Source organism: Setaria viridis, chromosome 6, assembly GCF_005286985.2.
Source record: "Setaria viridis chromosome 6, Setaria_viridis_v4.0, whole genome shotgun sequence".
Classification (NCBI taxonomy): Eukaryota; Viridiplantae; Streptophyta; class Magnoliopsida; order Poales; family Poaceae; genus Setaria; species Setaria viridis.
The window spans coordinates 35,424,138-35,439,722 of NC_048268.2; the positions used below are offsets into that span (position 1 = coordinate 35,424,138).

General features: G+C 46.3%; 2 protein-coding genes across 4 annotated transcripts; one reads left to right on the top strand and one right to left on the bottom strand.

Annotated features, from left to right (window-relative positions):
• Window positions 1-1,948: 1,948 nt before the first annotated feature.
• Window positions 1,949-8,953, bottom strand: LOC117862004 (transcription repressor MYB6). 3 transcript variants are annotated; one of them, XM_034745514.2, is made up of 5 exons: window positions 5,441-8,953; window positions 5,263-5,313; window positions 4,812-5,174; window positions 3,938-4,218; window positions 1,949-2,757 (listed from the first exon to the last, which is right to left on the bottom strand). In XM_034745514.2, exons 4-5 carry the CDS (start codon window positions 4,198-4,200, stop codon window positions 2,232-2,234), a joined length of 789 nt encoding a protein of 262 aa, XP_034601405.1. In that variant the 5' UTR covers window positions 4,201-4,218; window positions 4,812-5,174; window positions 5,263-5,313; window positions 5,441-8,953; the 3' UTR covers window positions 1,949-2,231. The 3 variants fall into 3 exon arrangements, with proteins under 3 accessions (XP_034601405.1, XP_034601403.1, XP_034601404.1); XM_034745512.2 differs by having other exon boundaries at window positions 4,812-5,184; XM_034745513.2 differs by having other exon boundaries at window positions 3,938-4,302; window positions 4,812-5,184.
• A 1,318-nt stretch (window positions 8,954-10,271) lies between these two features.
• Window positions 10,272-13,963, top strand: LOC117862212 (uncharacterized). Its single transcript, XM_034745743.2, has 6 exons — window positions 10,272-10,656; window positions 11,916-12,115; window positions 12,472-12,612; window positions 12,700-12,780; window positions 13,393-13,517; window positions 13,604-13,963. The coding sequence occupies exons 1-6, from the start codon at window positions 10,431-10,433 to the stop codon at window positions 13,650-13,652; spliced, it is 822 nt and encodes a 273-aa protein (XP_034601634.1). The 5' UTR covers window positions 10,272-10,430; the 3' UTR covers window positions 13,653-13,963.
• Window positions 13,964-15,585: the final 1,622 nt, after the last annotated feature.

Below are 15,585 nucleotides of genomic sequence, written 5' to 3' on the forward strand. Positions count from 1 at the left end.
TGCCATGTATCGCTTCTTCTTCCCTTCTTGTGCTGGAGGACTCCTCCAACTCCAATGTTCCGGTCTTCTGGAGCTGTGGGCTTGGCTGCAAATTAGCCCACACAAAGGTAGTTACATTATTGATTTATAAGCCCAACGACACCCACAATTTTCCTACCCATCAGCATGGGCTGAAAATCTGAATTCGCTCACCTCTGACGACGATGGGGCTGGCCTTTCCATCCATGCTCTCAGCGAAAAACCTATCTATCTTCCAGAAGGTAGGAAGACATTGAACCTCCCAATTGAGATTCGTGCAAGGAATAGGATTCGTTAGATGCATCAAACCTAAACTCTAACTTCCACCCCCTCCTTTCCCTACCTGCGCCACCCCCGCTCCCCCCCCCGGCGCGGGGCCCACGCCGCCATCGTGGCTGGCCCCAATACCGCACTCGCCGGCCCCCACGCCTGCCGCCGTGCCGCCCTGACCCTTGCGTGGGCTCGCCGGCCGCCGAAGCAAGAGAAGAAAGCGCGGTCGGCGGCGAAAAAAAATTAAGAATTTTTTAAGAAAATGTTGAAATAATTAAAAAATATTGGATCAACTTTTCTTGAAAAAAATGTTGGTGTAATTTTTTTTTTCCAAAAATGTTGGATTCAATTTTTTCAAAGAAATGTTGGCTCAACTTTTTGAAAAAATGTTGGTCCAACTTTTTTGAAAAAAATTTAGACAATATTTTTATCAAACATTTTTCTAGTGAGTTATCATCAAATAAGAGGATTAGGGAAGAAGGTAAGGCAGAAGAAGATAAGGTTAAGATAAGTCTTGGTGGGTTGTAAATTTCGACTCCTGTCTATCTTCCACCGGATAGTTAGAGCCCTGCACGTCTGCGCCCATCCCATCCAGACCGCCGCCGGCCGCCGAACGCACCCCCGTCCACCTGCAGCTACCCTCCTCCTCCAGTGCAGACACGCCTTTCCCTTTCTGAAGCTACCCTCCTGCAGATAAGTCTTGGTAAGGTTCATGGCTGTGTTGTGTTGTCATCCATGAACCTTACCTTGGAAGCTTGGATGATTTCGTCATCTGCAGACTGCAGACACGCCTTTCCCTTTCTGGGAGGAGTTTCGTGTTCGGCATGTATGTTCGACACGACCCCCACTTGACTTCACAGCCGGGTCATACACACACTACTACTATCCCGCAGATAGCAACAGCTCGCGAGCATCTACCGGCCCGGGACCCCCAGGGACCCTGTGCCGTGCGCTCGTCCAGTCTCTCTCTACAACTCACAGTCAGGGGGGTACTGTGCACGCTGCAGGGAATGAACCAAACCCTTCACCATCAGAGTCACAGACCTAGTTTTATTTCAAAAGAAAAGGTCACAGACCTAGTGCAGCCAACGCCCCTGTCCATGGATTTACCATCATCAGTTTTCTGAATTCTTCAGGGAGGAGCTGAGCTCCCATCACCTCGCTCGGTGATCAGTGCTGTGGTGGAAATAAGCAAAAAGGGAGCGATTAGGATGGCCAACATTTCTTCTCTTCTTTTCTTTTCTTTTTTAATAAATACGCGCAAGGTTTCAGAGGCCTTGCTTCGGAGGGCAGCAAACCAAACCGGTTCTCTCGTATGGGGTCGGCAGGATGGCGCCAGCATGACGTGACTGTCACCGTTGCAGAATCCATACCATACCAAACTCACCCTTTGCTAATTCCGTGTACGGCATCGCACGGCAACTCTTCTCATTTTCCCGGTGTTCTACTGCTTAGTTAGTGCTTATATCCAATGAAGAAGTTTTACATTGGCAGCTAACTTGGCAAAGAATCAGTCACCAAGTGTACATGCATATGCATATCACAATTCACAAGTATGTGTATAGCTGTTTGTGTTGGGAGGATGGCCAGTGTTCTGACTTGTTCTGAACTCTGAAATTGCCATGGACTGCTACAGGGAGATATCAGATAAGCCTCGATGTCGCCTCAAAGCACAGCCTCAACTTGCAGAGACCCATAGGCCATGCTATTCAGGATGTATTGCACGTTTAGAGCAATGTACTGCATGTACTTCTACAACTTCTCATACTGACAAGCTTTAACAAAACCCTTCTAAGGGCAAGATACCACTATTCTACGGTCTAGATAAGCCTCATGCCTGTCTGTTTTCAGTCTTATTCACGTATGTAGTATGTAGATTGTCTATACTAGGAACACAGCAGAGTGCAGTGCACGCACACCTGCAGTCTGTCTCTCTCTGATCTTCAAAAGTTTGATCCATCTGTGCTGTGAAGCGTTGAATTATTGTCGACCAAGTTCGAGCTGCACATGCCAAAATCTTGGTAGTCAAGCAGCCAATCTGTTGCTCCATCCCATGGCAATGGCCCCTCCACGATGCCAAGCACATCGTTATCGCTGCTCGTAAAATTCAGCCACGGCTCATCCATGGGCAGATCCGTCTCCGAAAGCCAATTCACCAGATGCTCCTGGTCTTGACGACCGGCATTGTTTCCTGACTCCAGCCAGCTGGACTGCTCCAACGAGTCAGTGGGCAGTGCCATGTCCCTACGGCTACCTTCCTTCACGCTCAGCTCGTCTCTGGTGTCGCTGGATTTCGCCGATTTGGTTGTATCGGTGGATTGTGAAGTAGACATCTTGGAGTTGGCCAGAGGCTGGTGCGTGGCCGGGTCGATGCCCATCTTGATGAGCTTCTTCTTGATGTGTGTGTTCCAGTGGTTCTTGATCTCGTTGTCCGTTCTCCCAGGTAACTTGGCAGCAATCTTGGACCATCTGCACAGATTTAAGCCAATTAGGAGTGAAGAAAAGGCTACAAAAATTTCGTGAAAGAAGACATGCTGATCAGCCCTTTTCATTCATTTTGCGGCCTCCTGAATTTGAAGCAATCGTATTAATTTGCAATTTTCCATCGTTTTCATAGATGTGTGCTTCATGCTTCAGAAGTGGAGTCTGTGCTACACGTGAAGAGCTTGAGAATGACCTGGCCAGTGCTATTAATATTACCCTCCAATTTTGGAGTGCCCTTCAACTCACATGCAGGTATGAAGTCTACATCAGCGCATCATTAACTATTGATTCAAAGTGCAACAACTAAGAAAGGAGAGCATTTACGGGCCTCTTTGTCACAGCTCCAGTTGGTTCTGCAGTTTGTAGACTAAATTGATGTGGTTTAATTGTTTATATTTAGCCTAAACTATAAACATAATGATTCACCTAAATGCTCTCAATGTTCCTCCATCTCCAGATCCAAGATTTCTTGGAGCTTTCTTGAAGCTGGAGTTCTTCCAAACAGGGCCTACATTTGGTGTTTTTTATATTTAACTTGGCATCATCTAGAGCACTGAATGCTGTGAAACAACCAAGAGGTTACTACTAAACTAGCAACAAGAACAGAAATAAGTAAAATAACAGTTTCCCAACTATTGGGTTATATTGTGCAAGATGCAATAAGTTCAATAACCATGAAAACAGCTTTTCAAACTACAGCAGATGTTGATTAACTAGGTAAACATGGTTAACTGATCCCGGTATTGGAGGACTTATTTCTTTTTCACTGGAGAACTTTGTCTAAATCGAAAGCCATGGAGCAGCAGGAGGTTTTGAAAACAATACCACGAGCATGTGACTTGCTACTAATTGATGCTCATGAATTCAGCTGGTTTTAAAATTGTGCGATTATTTTACAGTAATTAGCGCTGCTATGTTTCACGTAGACACGACGTACAAGCTAGCTGCTCTTAAGTCCCCTAAGTCTTAACTGAGTGTGAAGCAAGTATTCCACAATAAATATGTTCTGTTATTTCCTAGGCACTTCTAAACTTAAACAAGGGAATTCACCCATTCTGAGGAACAGATGCAAATAGCTTATTATACCACTGCACAATGAAGAAGATAGATCAACATGCAAATGTTGTATATGCATCCATGCACTCTACCATGAAGACTAGTATACCTATTTCCGAGCTTGGCATGGAGGTCAATGACGAGCTGCTCCTCGGCAGTGCTGAGGAGGCCACGCTTGAGGTCAGGACGGAGGTAGTTAGTCCACCGCAGCCGGCAGCTCTTGCCGCAGCGCAGAAGCCCTGCCAATTTAGGCACTGCTCGCCAGCAGCATCGGCCGTGTGTCAGGATGAAGCTGATGAGCTTCTTGTCCTCATCTGCTGTCCACGGCCCCCGCTTCACCCCCAGCTTGTCACAGCAGGGCTGCCTCCCCATCGATCAATTTACTATCAGCTAGCACCAGATTAAGTATACTGAGTTAACAAGGCAGTCATTAAGCTTCTATTGCATTTTATATATGTTGCGAGCCACCAAACTCTGCAGACAAGCATCAGACAAAAGGGTTGTGAAAGCTCTCTTGCAACTGCAATGGATGTCTGCCTGCATATATGTATAGATCTGTGCAATTTCACTAAAAAATTGTCCTGTCCTTTTCCATTTTCATGCTTTTCTATTCGTTGATGGAGATAGTGATGGTGATTTGGTTAACTTAGTGTGATCTGGAAGCAAGAGTCCGGTCTGACCCATGATAAACTGTGCTGTGTTTAAATTTTTTGTGAAAAAACAGTTAATGAAGGTACTGCAGTGTTACGGGGTACTACCACCAGAGTTGATGACCATGTTCACTCAAACAAAAATGTTCCAATATAGTACAAGGGGTGTATGATCTTAATTAATTAGCATAATGAAATGAACAATTCTCACCTTGCAGATAGATTAGTTCAATTCCTAGTTACCTATCCTTTTCTAAAATGACAATTTAATTGAAAATGATGCCACATGAACCAAAAGTATGATATCGCCTGAGTATAGAAGCTGCAGCGCACCTGGTGTAATTGCAGCTTTTGTTGTTTCCATTCCCCACAGGGGTATATATGTGTGTCGCCCTTGTTACCATCTTAAGGAACTATATTTCAACAACATTTCATCATCTGATACACTAACAGATCAGAGCATGAGGAACAAAGTAACCTTCATGTGTCCTCTGCAAGCCACATATATCTAACATATGTTTATAGAGGTATGGAGTATGAACCAATATGATGATATTGAGAACCATGATGTTAATGTTGCATCAAAATGTGTTGAGAAAGTTGCAACATTCAGGCAGTCAGCATCCTAGGCTTGTAGTCGTAGCTCTCCAAGACTGGTTGGCATCATCATTACGACTGACCGGGTAAGTTTAGCCTCTGAAGAGTTCTATTTGCATATCAAGTTAGTACACCAGATAAGAAGAAGGGTAACTAATTGATTACATATGCAAAAGTGGTACGTCACCTCGATTCTTTTCTCCTTAATACAAAGATGCGCAGTTCACATTCATGTTTGCTGAAAAACAACAGCATGCAGCTAAGTCATAACTCGATGCAAAGAAAGGATAAGAAGTAGAGTTTCTGAATCCACCAAACTCTTAAGAACCTATTCAGTAAAAAAGGGGAAAAAAGACCCATCTTACCAGTTACTTTTATTCAGAAATGACAGCAAGGGACAGCTTAAGAATCTGTGGGTACAAGACATCTGCCGACATGAGGAAGAAATGACTGCGCTCTGTAACTAGAAAAGTAATGTCAATTCCGGGATGCATGCTAATATAAGAAAGGGCACCATCTATCAATCAATCACCAAACTTGTCCATGAATGCTATTCTGGTACTGTGCTAGCCAGCAATGGAAGTATATTTTGCACAACTACAGCCTACAGGAGCTAATTTATGCTGTGTCTGCAAGCAAAATTCTAGCAACTGTTGATAGAATAGCAGCAATATTCCGGAATACAATGCTAACCCATCCATAAGAAGTTAAGAACAGAACATGCCATTGATCCAGCCTTCACTGAATCTGCATAGAAACTTCAATCTGCTAAAGGATGTGCGCCCAAACTTGAGCATCTTATTATTTATAGATAGGTATAGCACAAAATAACTGAAACTTGAGCAGACCATTTTTAGATCAATGTGATCCAATCAGCCAAACGCTGTGTGCTATCTCAGGCATACTGCAACAATAAGAGACAGATTTTCGGTTGAAGAAACAATTATCTCATTTAATCTAGAAATATAGACATTTCGGATGAAATCAAGGGAAAAATCTATGATAAGAAAATGGCCAGAGCACAACAAACGCATCTGTTAAATTGTTACTCTCACTGTACTGTTTCTGTGCTCAAAAGTACAAGCAGTAAACAGAAGTTTGCTTTTCGAGATAATTATTGGCATAATAAAAATCATAGCTTCCTAGGTCATAGGTCCATTCCATCCCGCCTTCCAATACTTATGCAAGAAGCTATAAGTTGTGATGTACATTTCTAAGAGACATCCAATGCAGATCACGCAATAGGTGTATACCGCTATCATGATAAACACTACTGCTTTGTTATCAAAACATAATATGAAAACTTCCAAAACAATTTTAGAGGTAGTACTCAAGGATCTAGCATCATAAATTATCACTCTGACCCTGAAATTCATGGACATAGAAGAAAACCTAAAGGGGGGAAACTGTGTGAATCCTGACTTCTGTTTTTAATCTTTTCTTCTAGTTCTTTCTTTCTTTTTTCGGACATTTGCTTGCTTAATACCATTTGGTGGGCAGTTTGTATATGTTTCTGACTGATGCCCTACAGCTCTACATGTGCCTAGTCAGCAAATAAAAAAAGTATATAAACAAGTGATATTATCTCATAAATGTATTTATGTGATTAACTTTTATACCATATTTGCTTCTTACCTAACCATTTAAATTTCAATTTTCAACTAACCTTACAAGATGATAAATCAAACTATCAAAGTGCCAACCTGGAAGTCTTAGCCTATCACTTTCAAGTTGGGATTGTGATTCACCAATTATCGAGCTGGAGAGCTCTGGCCAATGATATAGAGAAGTCACACAGGAGCAACTATAAATTGAACGTCTCATGCCTGCGCAGTTACTGACATAAAAAACCACAGTATAGTGTAGCATCTTACAAGGCAATATTTGGTCTTCCAGAATCTTTTGTGGATATGATTACTGCTCATGTTAATAGAAGAGTACCTTTATGAGATACTACTGTCAAAAGAGATACTACGCGAAGCAGGTTTGGTACTCAGTCGATCAGATGACAGGCAACGCCTCCCTCATGCCTGTCCCCGGCTCTTCAATGATGGATTGGTGGCTGCTCTGGAGGCGAAGTTTCCATGGCGCCAGAAAGAAAGGGCTCGACACCACAACTATTTTGGTCTCCTGGCGAGTTTGGAAAGAGCGAAACAGTCGCGTCTTTAACAGGGATCCAGAACAGACGCCGCAACAGCTAGCAGCAGCAATTGCGGAGGAAGCGGCGCTATGGTTTGCGGCCGGGGCGCACTGCTTGTCTAGTTTAGGATGGCAATTTGACAGTTTGTAATGCTATCCCGACCGACTATGGTGGTCGTTTACTGTCCAGGAGTTCTTATCTCGTGTAATTAGCCCCTAAGATCCGTGCTACCGTGTGCGTGCGCCCGGTTTAGACCCGCGTTGTACAAGAACTATCTGTTTCTTCTAATTTGAATGATGCGCAGCTCTCCTGCGTATTCTAGAAAAAAAAAGAGAATGGGTCGAGTATCTCCACATCCCATCAGCCTAAATTCACTGAATAACAGCCTGGGTTACCAACCTTCCAGCTAAGAAACTGTGCAACTGATGTAGATTGACAAGAAACAAGAATAGTTAGCAGGAAGGGCTCTACATATTTAGGCCTTGAAAGTTTTGATCTCCTAGCCACTTTGATTTTGAATGAAGAGGTCCTCAGTACCACATCCCACTATCTTTAGCACAAGGACTTTCTGAAAAGGTTGAAAAAAATGACTAGGCTTCCACAAGATATTGTAGCTATCTCTTCAAAGAGATGCCGATTTAAAACTCCTACAAAACGTAGCCTCTGAGAGACTAAATCCTGAATACTGGTTACTCTATTTGGCAGATAATTAGCAGGCAAGGCATTCTATTTGAAGAATTCACTGGAGCTGGTTGTACTGACATCTGCATGACGAATTAATACCGACACCATCTGGTCACGATATTTGAGTTGGAATGTTCCTCTCATCCTTTCATTTGCGCTTCGTGGACTGGGATATGAGCCACGAAGCAGCAACGGGGCATTAAGTACATGCCTTGGTTGAATCTCCCCTCTGAATGCAGCACATGCTGAATCTTTTGAGAAGAGAGGTACAAGCTTTCCAAGGAAGCGACGACAATACCAAAAGGGACATGACTGTGCTAGTACCTACTTGATCACTCTCTGTGACCAAATGCCACGACTTTGAGCAAGCTGTTCCAAACAAACTCCCATTCGGAAACGAACTACAACCCTTTTTGGTAGAACCGAGTACCTGACCATGTTTACCATAGCAACAAATAAAAATGGTGACACCTCTGAGTATAATTAGGCGTCGGCATCTAGTTACGCATTGCGGCGATTTTCTAATGGAAATTAACGAGCCATCGTACATGCCAGATCCTCAAATCACAGGAAGGTTCACATGACAACAATTCGCAGCGATTATCTTGTCGGCCGCATCCGAAACGGGGAACGGAACGGAAACCTCTCCGCAGCTTCTTGAAAAGCAGATTTGAGCCATCATGCTCCTAGGAAGAAGAACATGAGGTCTGGCTCGCCCTCACCAAAGATCGCAAGGACTCGAAAAAGCCATAGGATCGGAGATCGCAACATGTGGCCGCAAATAAAATCGGGCGAGGAGATGCAGAACCTTTTGGAGGGACTCGCGCTGTCACGCTGACGACGCGGCGCGCGGTGACGGGGACCTCGCACCCTGCGCCGGGAGTGGCGCCCGGCCGACCGCACGTACCCTACGGACCCCTCTCCCTGGCTCCTGCTTCCTCCGACGGCGACGTGCGGAGAGGCGGAGAGCGACCGAGCGGCGCGGGAGGATCGCGTGGGTCCCATGGCAGCGGCGCGCGTCGTATGGTATGGTGGGAGATGGGTCAGACTGACCGAGAGAAGAAGAGAGGGAGGGACGTCTCCGCGCGAATCGACACGGCCCCAGTCTTGTAACTGACCGACCCAGCGGCAACATGGGCCTTGCCAAATTTCAGAACTGGGCCTCATTTACCGGCCCATCGATCCAGACCAGGCGCCTGCCCGGGGGTTGGGTAGGCCGATCGATGATGATTTGCAGCCCATCAGTCCTATGGATCGCATCTAGCCCAGGGAGAGACTGGTGGCCCGGCCGGGTGGACCACAAGCTCTTGCGGGCGCCCACGGCATCTCGCTGCTGAGCGTTTCCACAGGAGTCGCGCCGGGCCCAGCCCAGGACGGTCGCCATCTTCCGCGTGGAACGTGCTCTGCTTCACCCCCTCCGGCTCCGAGCTAGACGTACTTGACAAGTGACAGCTGCTAGTGATGAGATGACATCACGCGGAAGTGCAAGTCGTCGTGCTCGTGGTGGCGCCCAGCTCCCACTGCACCCCCGCTCCACGAGGCGCATTAACACCTCGTGCCGGGTCAAACACAGGGCGCCATCTGCCCCGCTCCTCGAACCAAACCCGCATCGCTCCGAGCCTCCGATCCGTCGCCTTTTTGCTCTGTCCGTCCCACACTTTTCCACGGACGTGTCGCGAGGATCGAGCTGCAGTTGAGCTACAAGTACGCCCATGACCGTGAGGTGATTTAGGTGGTGTTGGTGATAATTGGCCACCTCCCTGTTCTTAACCTTGGACCATGAATCCATGATCTGACACGCGTAGTATCTTCAAGTGGCATTTTTGGGGGGCAAAGAAACTGATCCAGAAATAGTCTCACTCAATCAAAGCAAAGGGACAAAACAAAATACACAATCAAAGAAATATTGTGTTTAAAGAAGGACAATCTTTCAAAAAAGAAGGACAATCTTTAAAAAAAGGGGGACAAAAGCAAAAGGATTGCGAAACATTTGAAGCTATTTTTTCAAGTAGAAGTACACCATCGACCTGTTCGGCTGAACTTATAAGCCGGTTGAAAATATGAAACGGCTGATTTGTTGTGAGAGAAAAACACTGTTTGGTGGCTAAAAACCGGCTGATAAGCTGAAGCGCGGACTGCATATTTTCGTGGCATTTTCAAGAAAACTGATCCACGATAGTCTTACGTACGCACAGCCAATTGACCAAACAAAAACGTTCGTTTCAAAAGATTCCAAAAAGATTTGCTTTGCTTGCTCAAAGGAGCCCGGGCCCACAGGCGCAGTCCATGAATGCCACGAATCGAAACAGCTGCAACAACCAACCCTTCCCCGACCCGACCCGTCCCGTCCTTAAACTCGGCCTCGCCCCGTCCGTCGCCCGCCCCAGTCCTCACGCCGCACACGTGCCGGAACCCGTAACCCAGGGGCGCGCCCATCCGGAAGCCGCAGCCCGCCGGAGCTCGCCTTGCCTTCGCCTTCGCCTTCACCTTCACCGATCGACGAGCGCGACGGGAGGGAGGGAGTGGGGGAGATGAGGGGTTCGTCGCGGAGGCCGCTGGCCGCGGTCATGGCCTGGGTGCGGCGCCAGCCGCCCAAGGTCAAGGCTTTCCTCGCCGTCGTCGCGGGGATGGCCGCGCTCGTCTTCATCCGCTTCATCGTCCACGACCACGACAACCTCTTCGTCGCCTCCGAGGCCGCGCACGCCATCGGGATCGGCGTGCTCATCTACAAGCTCACCAAGGAGAAGACCTGCGCCGGTTCGTCCGTCCCCCCTTCTTCTCACCGCTACTGCTTCCCATCCGCTCGATCCGTCGGGCTCGCTGATTCTCGATCCAGATTGCGGGGAGCCATGCGTTTGTTTTTCCTTTTCCCCCGCGTTTACGGTGATTTTCCTCGCTGGAAGCATCGGGTGGTACTCCGTTTATATATAAGATCAATCTGGGATCCCGCTTGATCTCGTGTTCAATCGTGCTGCCTGCTTCGATGGATTTTGCGTGCCTGATTCTATCAAGGAAGTAGGCAATTTTATTTGCTGATTCGGTTAGGTTGTTTGAATCGACGGGTTGGATTTAGCGAGTGAGTTCAGTGTTATACTGAATACTGCATGGAACTTGCGCAGTGTTCTGGATACTGCAATGGAAGTGAGTGTGCTCGCTAGTTGAGGGAGGATTCTCGAATTCTTCCATGGTGGTATCACTGGGTCTGGGTGAGCCTTCAGTCAAAATTCTCTGTGCTGATATCACTGTGTGAACCCAAGAGAAGGATACAAGTTTGCGCCTGTCCGATTCCATGGCTTCCTTTGCTTGAACCTTGAAGTCAACCTTGCGTTTCGTCTATTTAGAGTTTGAATAGCAGATTCCGGGCAATTTGCACTCTCTTCCAGTTATAGAAATGCAGAACTGTTCTTGGATTCGTCTGACATAAGGATAGGTAATTATGAGAGCTGCCCTGGCTCATACAGAATTGGGAAGATGTGTTTGCCGGGAATGCCATCACTCACTCTGGCACAGAGATGGTGGTGGTCTTAGTTTCGTTTTGTCCCTACTACAACACCTTTCTCATCTATGAAATTATTGCCTTTTGCTTTCAGCATCTTTCCTTGTTCATGTTTCAAAAGAATCGTGTGCCTAAATGCTTTGTTAATGCAAATCAAGGATTTATTGAGGGGTGCAAGTCTAGATATTTTGGCATTAACAGAATAGGCAATGGACAATATTAATGGTATGGTTCATACACAGCATCACCATTTTTTAATTATTGTATATCATGGTCACCCTGCCATAACAGTATGCGCATGGTCTATGAATCTGTCTTGTCCATGATCTATGATATGTAAGTTTAGACAAGGGTGATTAGATTGAGAGCTGCTAGACTGGTATGTCGATTTTATGTTAAAAATTGATCCTAAGATAAGTTTGGCATTTTTATTTGTTTCTATTTTCATGGTTCAGGATGTATAAATTTATACTCATTGATCTAAAATTCAATTTGTTTTCTCTTTCTTGATTTCTTGCAGGACTGTCACTCAAGTCTCAGGATTTGACAGCTTTATTTCTGGCTGTTAGGTTGTACTGCAGCTTTGTTATGGAGTATGACATCCATACGATTCTGGATACAGCTACACTGGCAGCTACTCTTTTTGTTATTTATATGATTCGGTTCAGACTGAGGTCAACATATATGCTGGACAAAGATAACTTCAAATTGTACTATGTGGTAAGAACAATATAAATTCTTGACTGCAAAACTAGCATCTAGGCTATTCGACATAAGCGTGTTAGTATTCTGTATTTTTATTGTTTCACATTGTGCTGCTTGACCCAGACTTTTCAAAAGGTCAAGCACTTGGGACTACTGAATTCCCACCTGACCACCAACAAGAGTATTTCCGGTTGTATACTTTAGTCCCCCATAATCACTATCACACTTTGATGACCTCACTTGTAGAATGGATTTTACCTCAGCTAATGAATCGCAGCTATGTTGCTAGCTATTTCTGCCCATTTCTCATTTGTTTTGTTAGCTCGCTTCTTATTCCGACACTGTAGTATCTTACTAGACTTTCTTTCCAGGTAGTGCCTTGTGCTGTACTAACAACTTTTGCTCATCCTACAACATCGCACAACATAGTGAACAGACTTTGCTGGGCCTTTTGTGTTTATTTGGAAGCTGTTTCAGTGCTACCCCAGCTGCGCTTGATGCAAAATACCAAGGTGAATCTTCAAACATACATGGGCCCTTGAATCAGTATGCAATTACTCTATTTATCTGACTTTTTTTCGCTCTATGCGTTTTTGCAGATTGTTGAGCCATTCACAGCTCATTATGTGTTTGCACTGGGTGTCGCAAGGTTTCTTAGCTGTGCACACTGGGTCCTTCAGGTTCGTGTCTTTCTGTCACCCTTCCCTTTTTGTTTTCTTTTAAAAGAACTACCTTTCTAGTTTAGTTTCCTCCTTTCACCTAAGAGTGAGCTGGCCATCTACTTCTGAGGCCCCAAATGTTAGTAGGGACAAAATGCCTTCACTGTCAGTTGCTGTATGAAACAATCATATACTCCATGCTAAAAAGAACACTGTGGAAACAGAGTTTAGCAGAACAATTCAATATGTCATACTTCCTCTGTTACAAAATGCAGGTTGTTTTAGTTTTGTCCTAAGTCAAACTTGTCTAACTAGGAACGAATATAGAGGAAAATTAACATCTACAATACTAAATAAATGCAATATCAAGGCATATTTCAATTTGATAAAACCATTTTGATGTTGTAGATGTTGGTATATTTTTCTATAAACTTGGTGAAAGTTAGAGAAATTTACCTACATTTTAGAATGGAGGAATCTGAGGTTGTGATTATATATTTAAGTATTCCCAATCTGAGGTTGCGGTAGACACATGTTCATTTGGAAGAATGAAAGTTTGAATGCATTTTGCAGAATACAAGTTTTTTCTGAGTTAGTCCATTTGACATAAGCTTCGATTACTCTGTTCTGTAGGTTCTGGATACCCGTGGCCGTTTGTTGACAGCGCTGGGCTATGGTCTGTGGCCATCAATGGTGCTTCTCTCCGAAATCGTTCAGACATTCATCCTCGCGGATTTCTGCTACTACTATGTGAAGAGGTACGTGCGATTATCATTTCTTAGAATCTCATCACAAAGGCCAGGCCCTGACCATACTAATGAGCTGTTTCTGGTGGCGTCCGCAGTGTTTTTGGTGGGCAGCTTGTGCTGCGACTCCCCTCCGGGGTGGTGTAAAACTGCAGCAGGATACAGAGCACACTGTTGGTTTCTTCTCTCTCTGCCCATCATACAATGCAACAGTCATTATGCTCGTGCTCCTGGTGCCCCCAAACTTTAGCATTGTCGAGTGGATAGCAGAGCCTCGTTCGCGCTATTTCTTTTTTTTTTCGTTTGTAAACTGTTTACATGAAACCTGTACCAAACACCGTGAAACGTAGGTTGTCCATCTGACTTTTTAACGTCCAGGCTAGAGTTGTTGCAGTTCCACAATAGAGACAGAGACGGGATTTTCCCGATTTCAGTGAATGTGTTCCTCTTTCGTTGAATCTGTTGTCGTGTGATAGCTGTGTTTAGAATAGTGATGGGATTTGGAATCGTCGGTGCCCAGCTGTGGACTGACGGGGTTAATGACTTAATGAGCCCCTTCAGTTCGTTGGCTGTTGAGATGGCCCATATTTGGCTAATCCAGCCAGGCTGCTTACCATTTGGGGTCTAGCCGATTAGCCAAGTCTTCTCACAAGAAGCTTGACGTGTTGCTTCCTCCTCGTGGTTCCGGATGGGTCTGTTTCTGTTCAAAGCAAACTTGTCGTGCACGGGCACAGCATGTGTGGATCGGTCAGCAAACACCTGTAGAAGAATATCCATGGCGCACCCGTGCAAGAAACGAGTTGGCACCCGCATGCGATCATGCCCGTGCTGGCACGATCTACTTGCCGTGAACCGGCGGCCTGCTGCTCGCTAAGCTTCGCCGGCAAGGTAGAAGTCGGCCACAAGTTTGAAACTTCTCCGTTCCGTTCCGTCCCGTCAGCTACTTCCCCAACCTCGCCGCCTCGCCTTCCCTCGCGAGTTCATCTTTTATCACGACAAACGCCCTCTCGGCGGCCTCTCTTGATGACACGCTTTTTCTACAAAAGTCCCCGCGAAATCTGTGCGTTGCAAAGGAGGCGAAGCCTCTGTGGCCGACATGATGGGCCCACCGGCCACCGCCCACCGTTACATGAAACCGACCTGCCATTCTGCAACACCAAATTCCCTGCACGTGTGACGTGTCAACTCGATTCAGAGCTGGTGTGCCGTTGGCCTAGCTCAGCGGATCCCAAAAAAGTCTACATGACCCCCTGAATTATTTCAGGGGTGGTTTTGCCTCGCTGTGGCCCCACATGTCAGAAGCTTCTTCAATCTCCAGCCGTCAACACAACTCCTTCAACCTCCGCCATCCCATTCTTCACGCACCTTCGTCCGACCAACAGCCGTGCGCCATCCTCGACGAGAGCACGAACTACGGCGTGCCCGCCCGCTGCTGCCGCCGTGCACAACTGCGTGCCCACGCGCTACTGATGGCATGCGCCACCGTCGGCCGCACAGCGAGTTGACCGCCGCTGCTTGCCGCCGTCGCCTCATGCGCTGCCGCCTGCAGCACCACGAACTGCCCACCATCATGCGCCCCTGCCGGCAGCACCTCGAGATGCCCTCCATTGCTTGTTGTTGTCGCCTCGTGCTGTAGCCGTCTGCGCCACCGCGCGCCGCCCGCCGTTGTGCGCCACCGCCGGCAGCATCGCGAGATACCGGCTGTCGCCTCACGCGTTATGCGCGGAAGCCGTGCGTAGCCACCTGCGGCACCGCGGGCTACCCCCACGTCGCGCAACTCGTGCGATGTGCGCCACACAGGGCAGCGCCGATGAGCCCACGAAAGACCGAGCGCCGCCGGCCATTAGCCATTTTACACAAACACCCACAAAAACAGTGTAATTAATAAGGTTTTCATGTATCTTGACATTTTTATGAGTAACCCCCTGAACTATTATATGTTTACAATCCAATCCAATCCTGATCATTTTACGGATCTAACCCCATAATTTTAGCCTTTCGCGAGTACCTACAGTTCTGACATGTGGGCCATAGATGTGCCAACGAGGCAAAACTACTTAAATTAAACGGTTTTGAATAG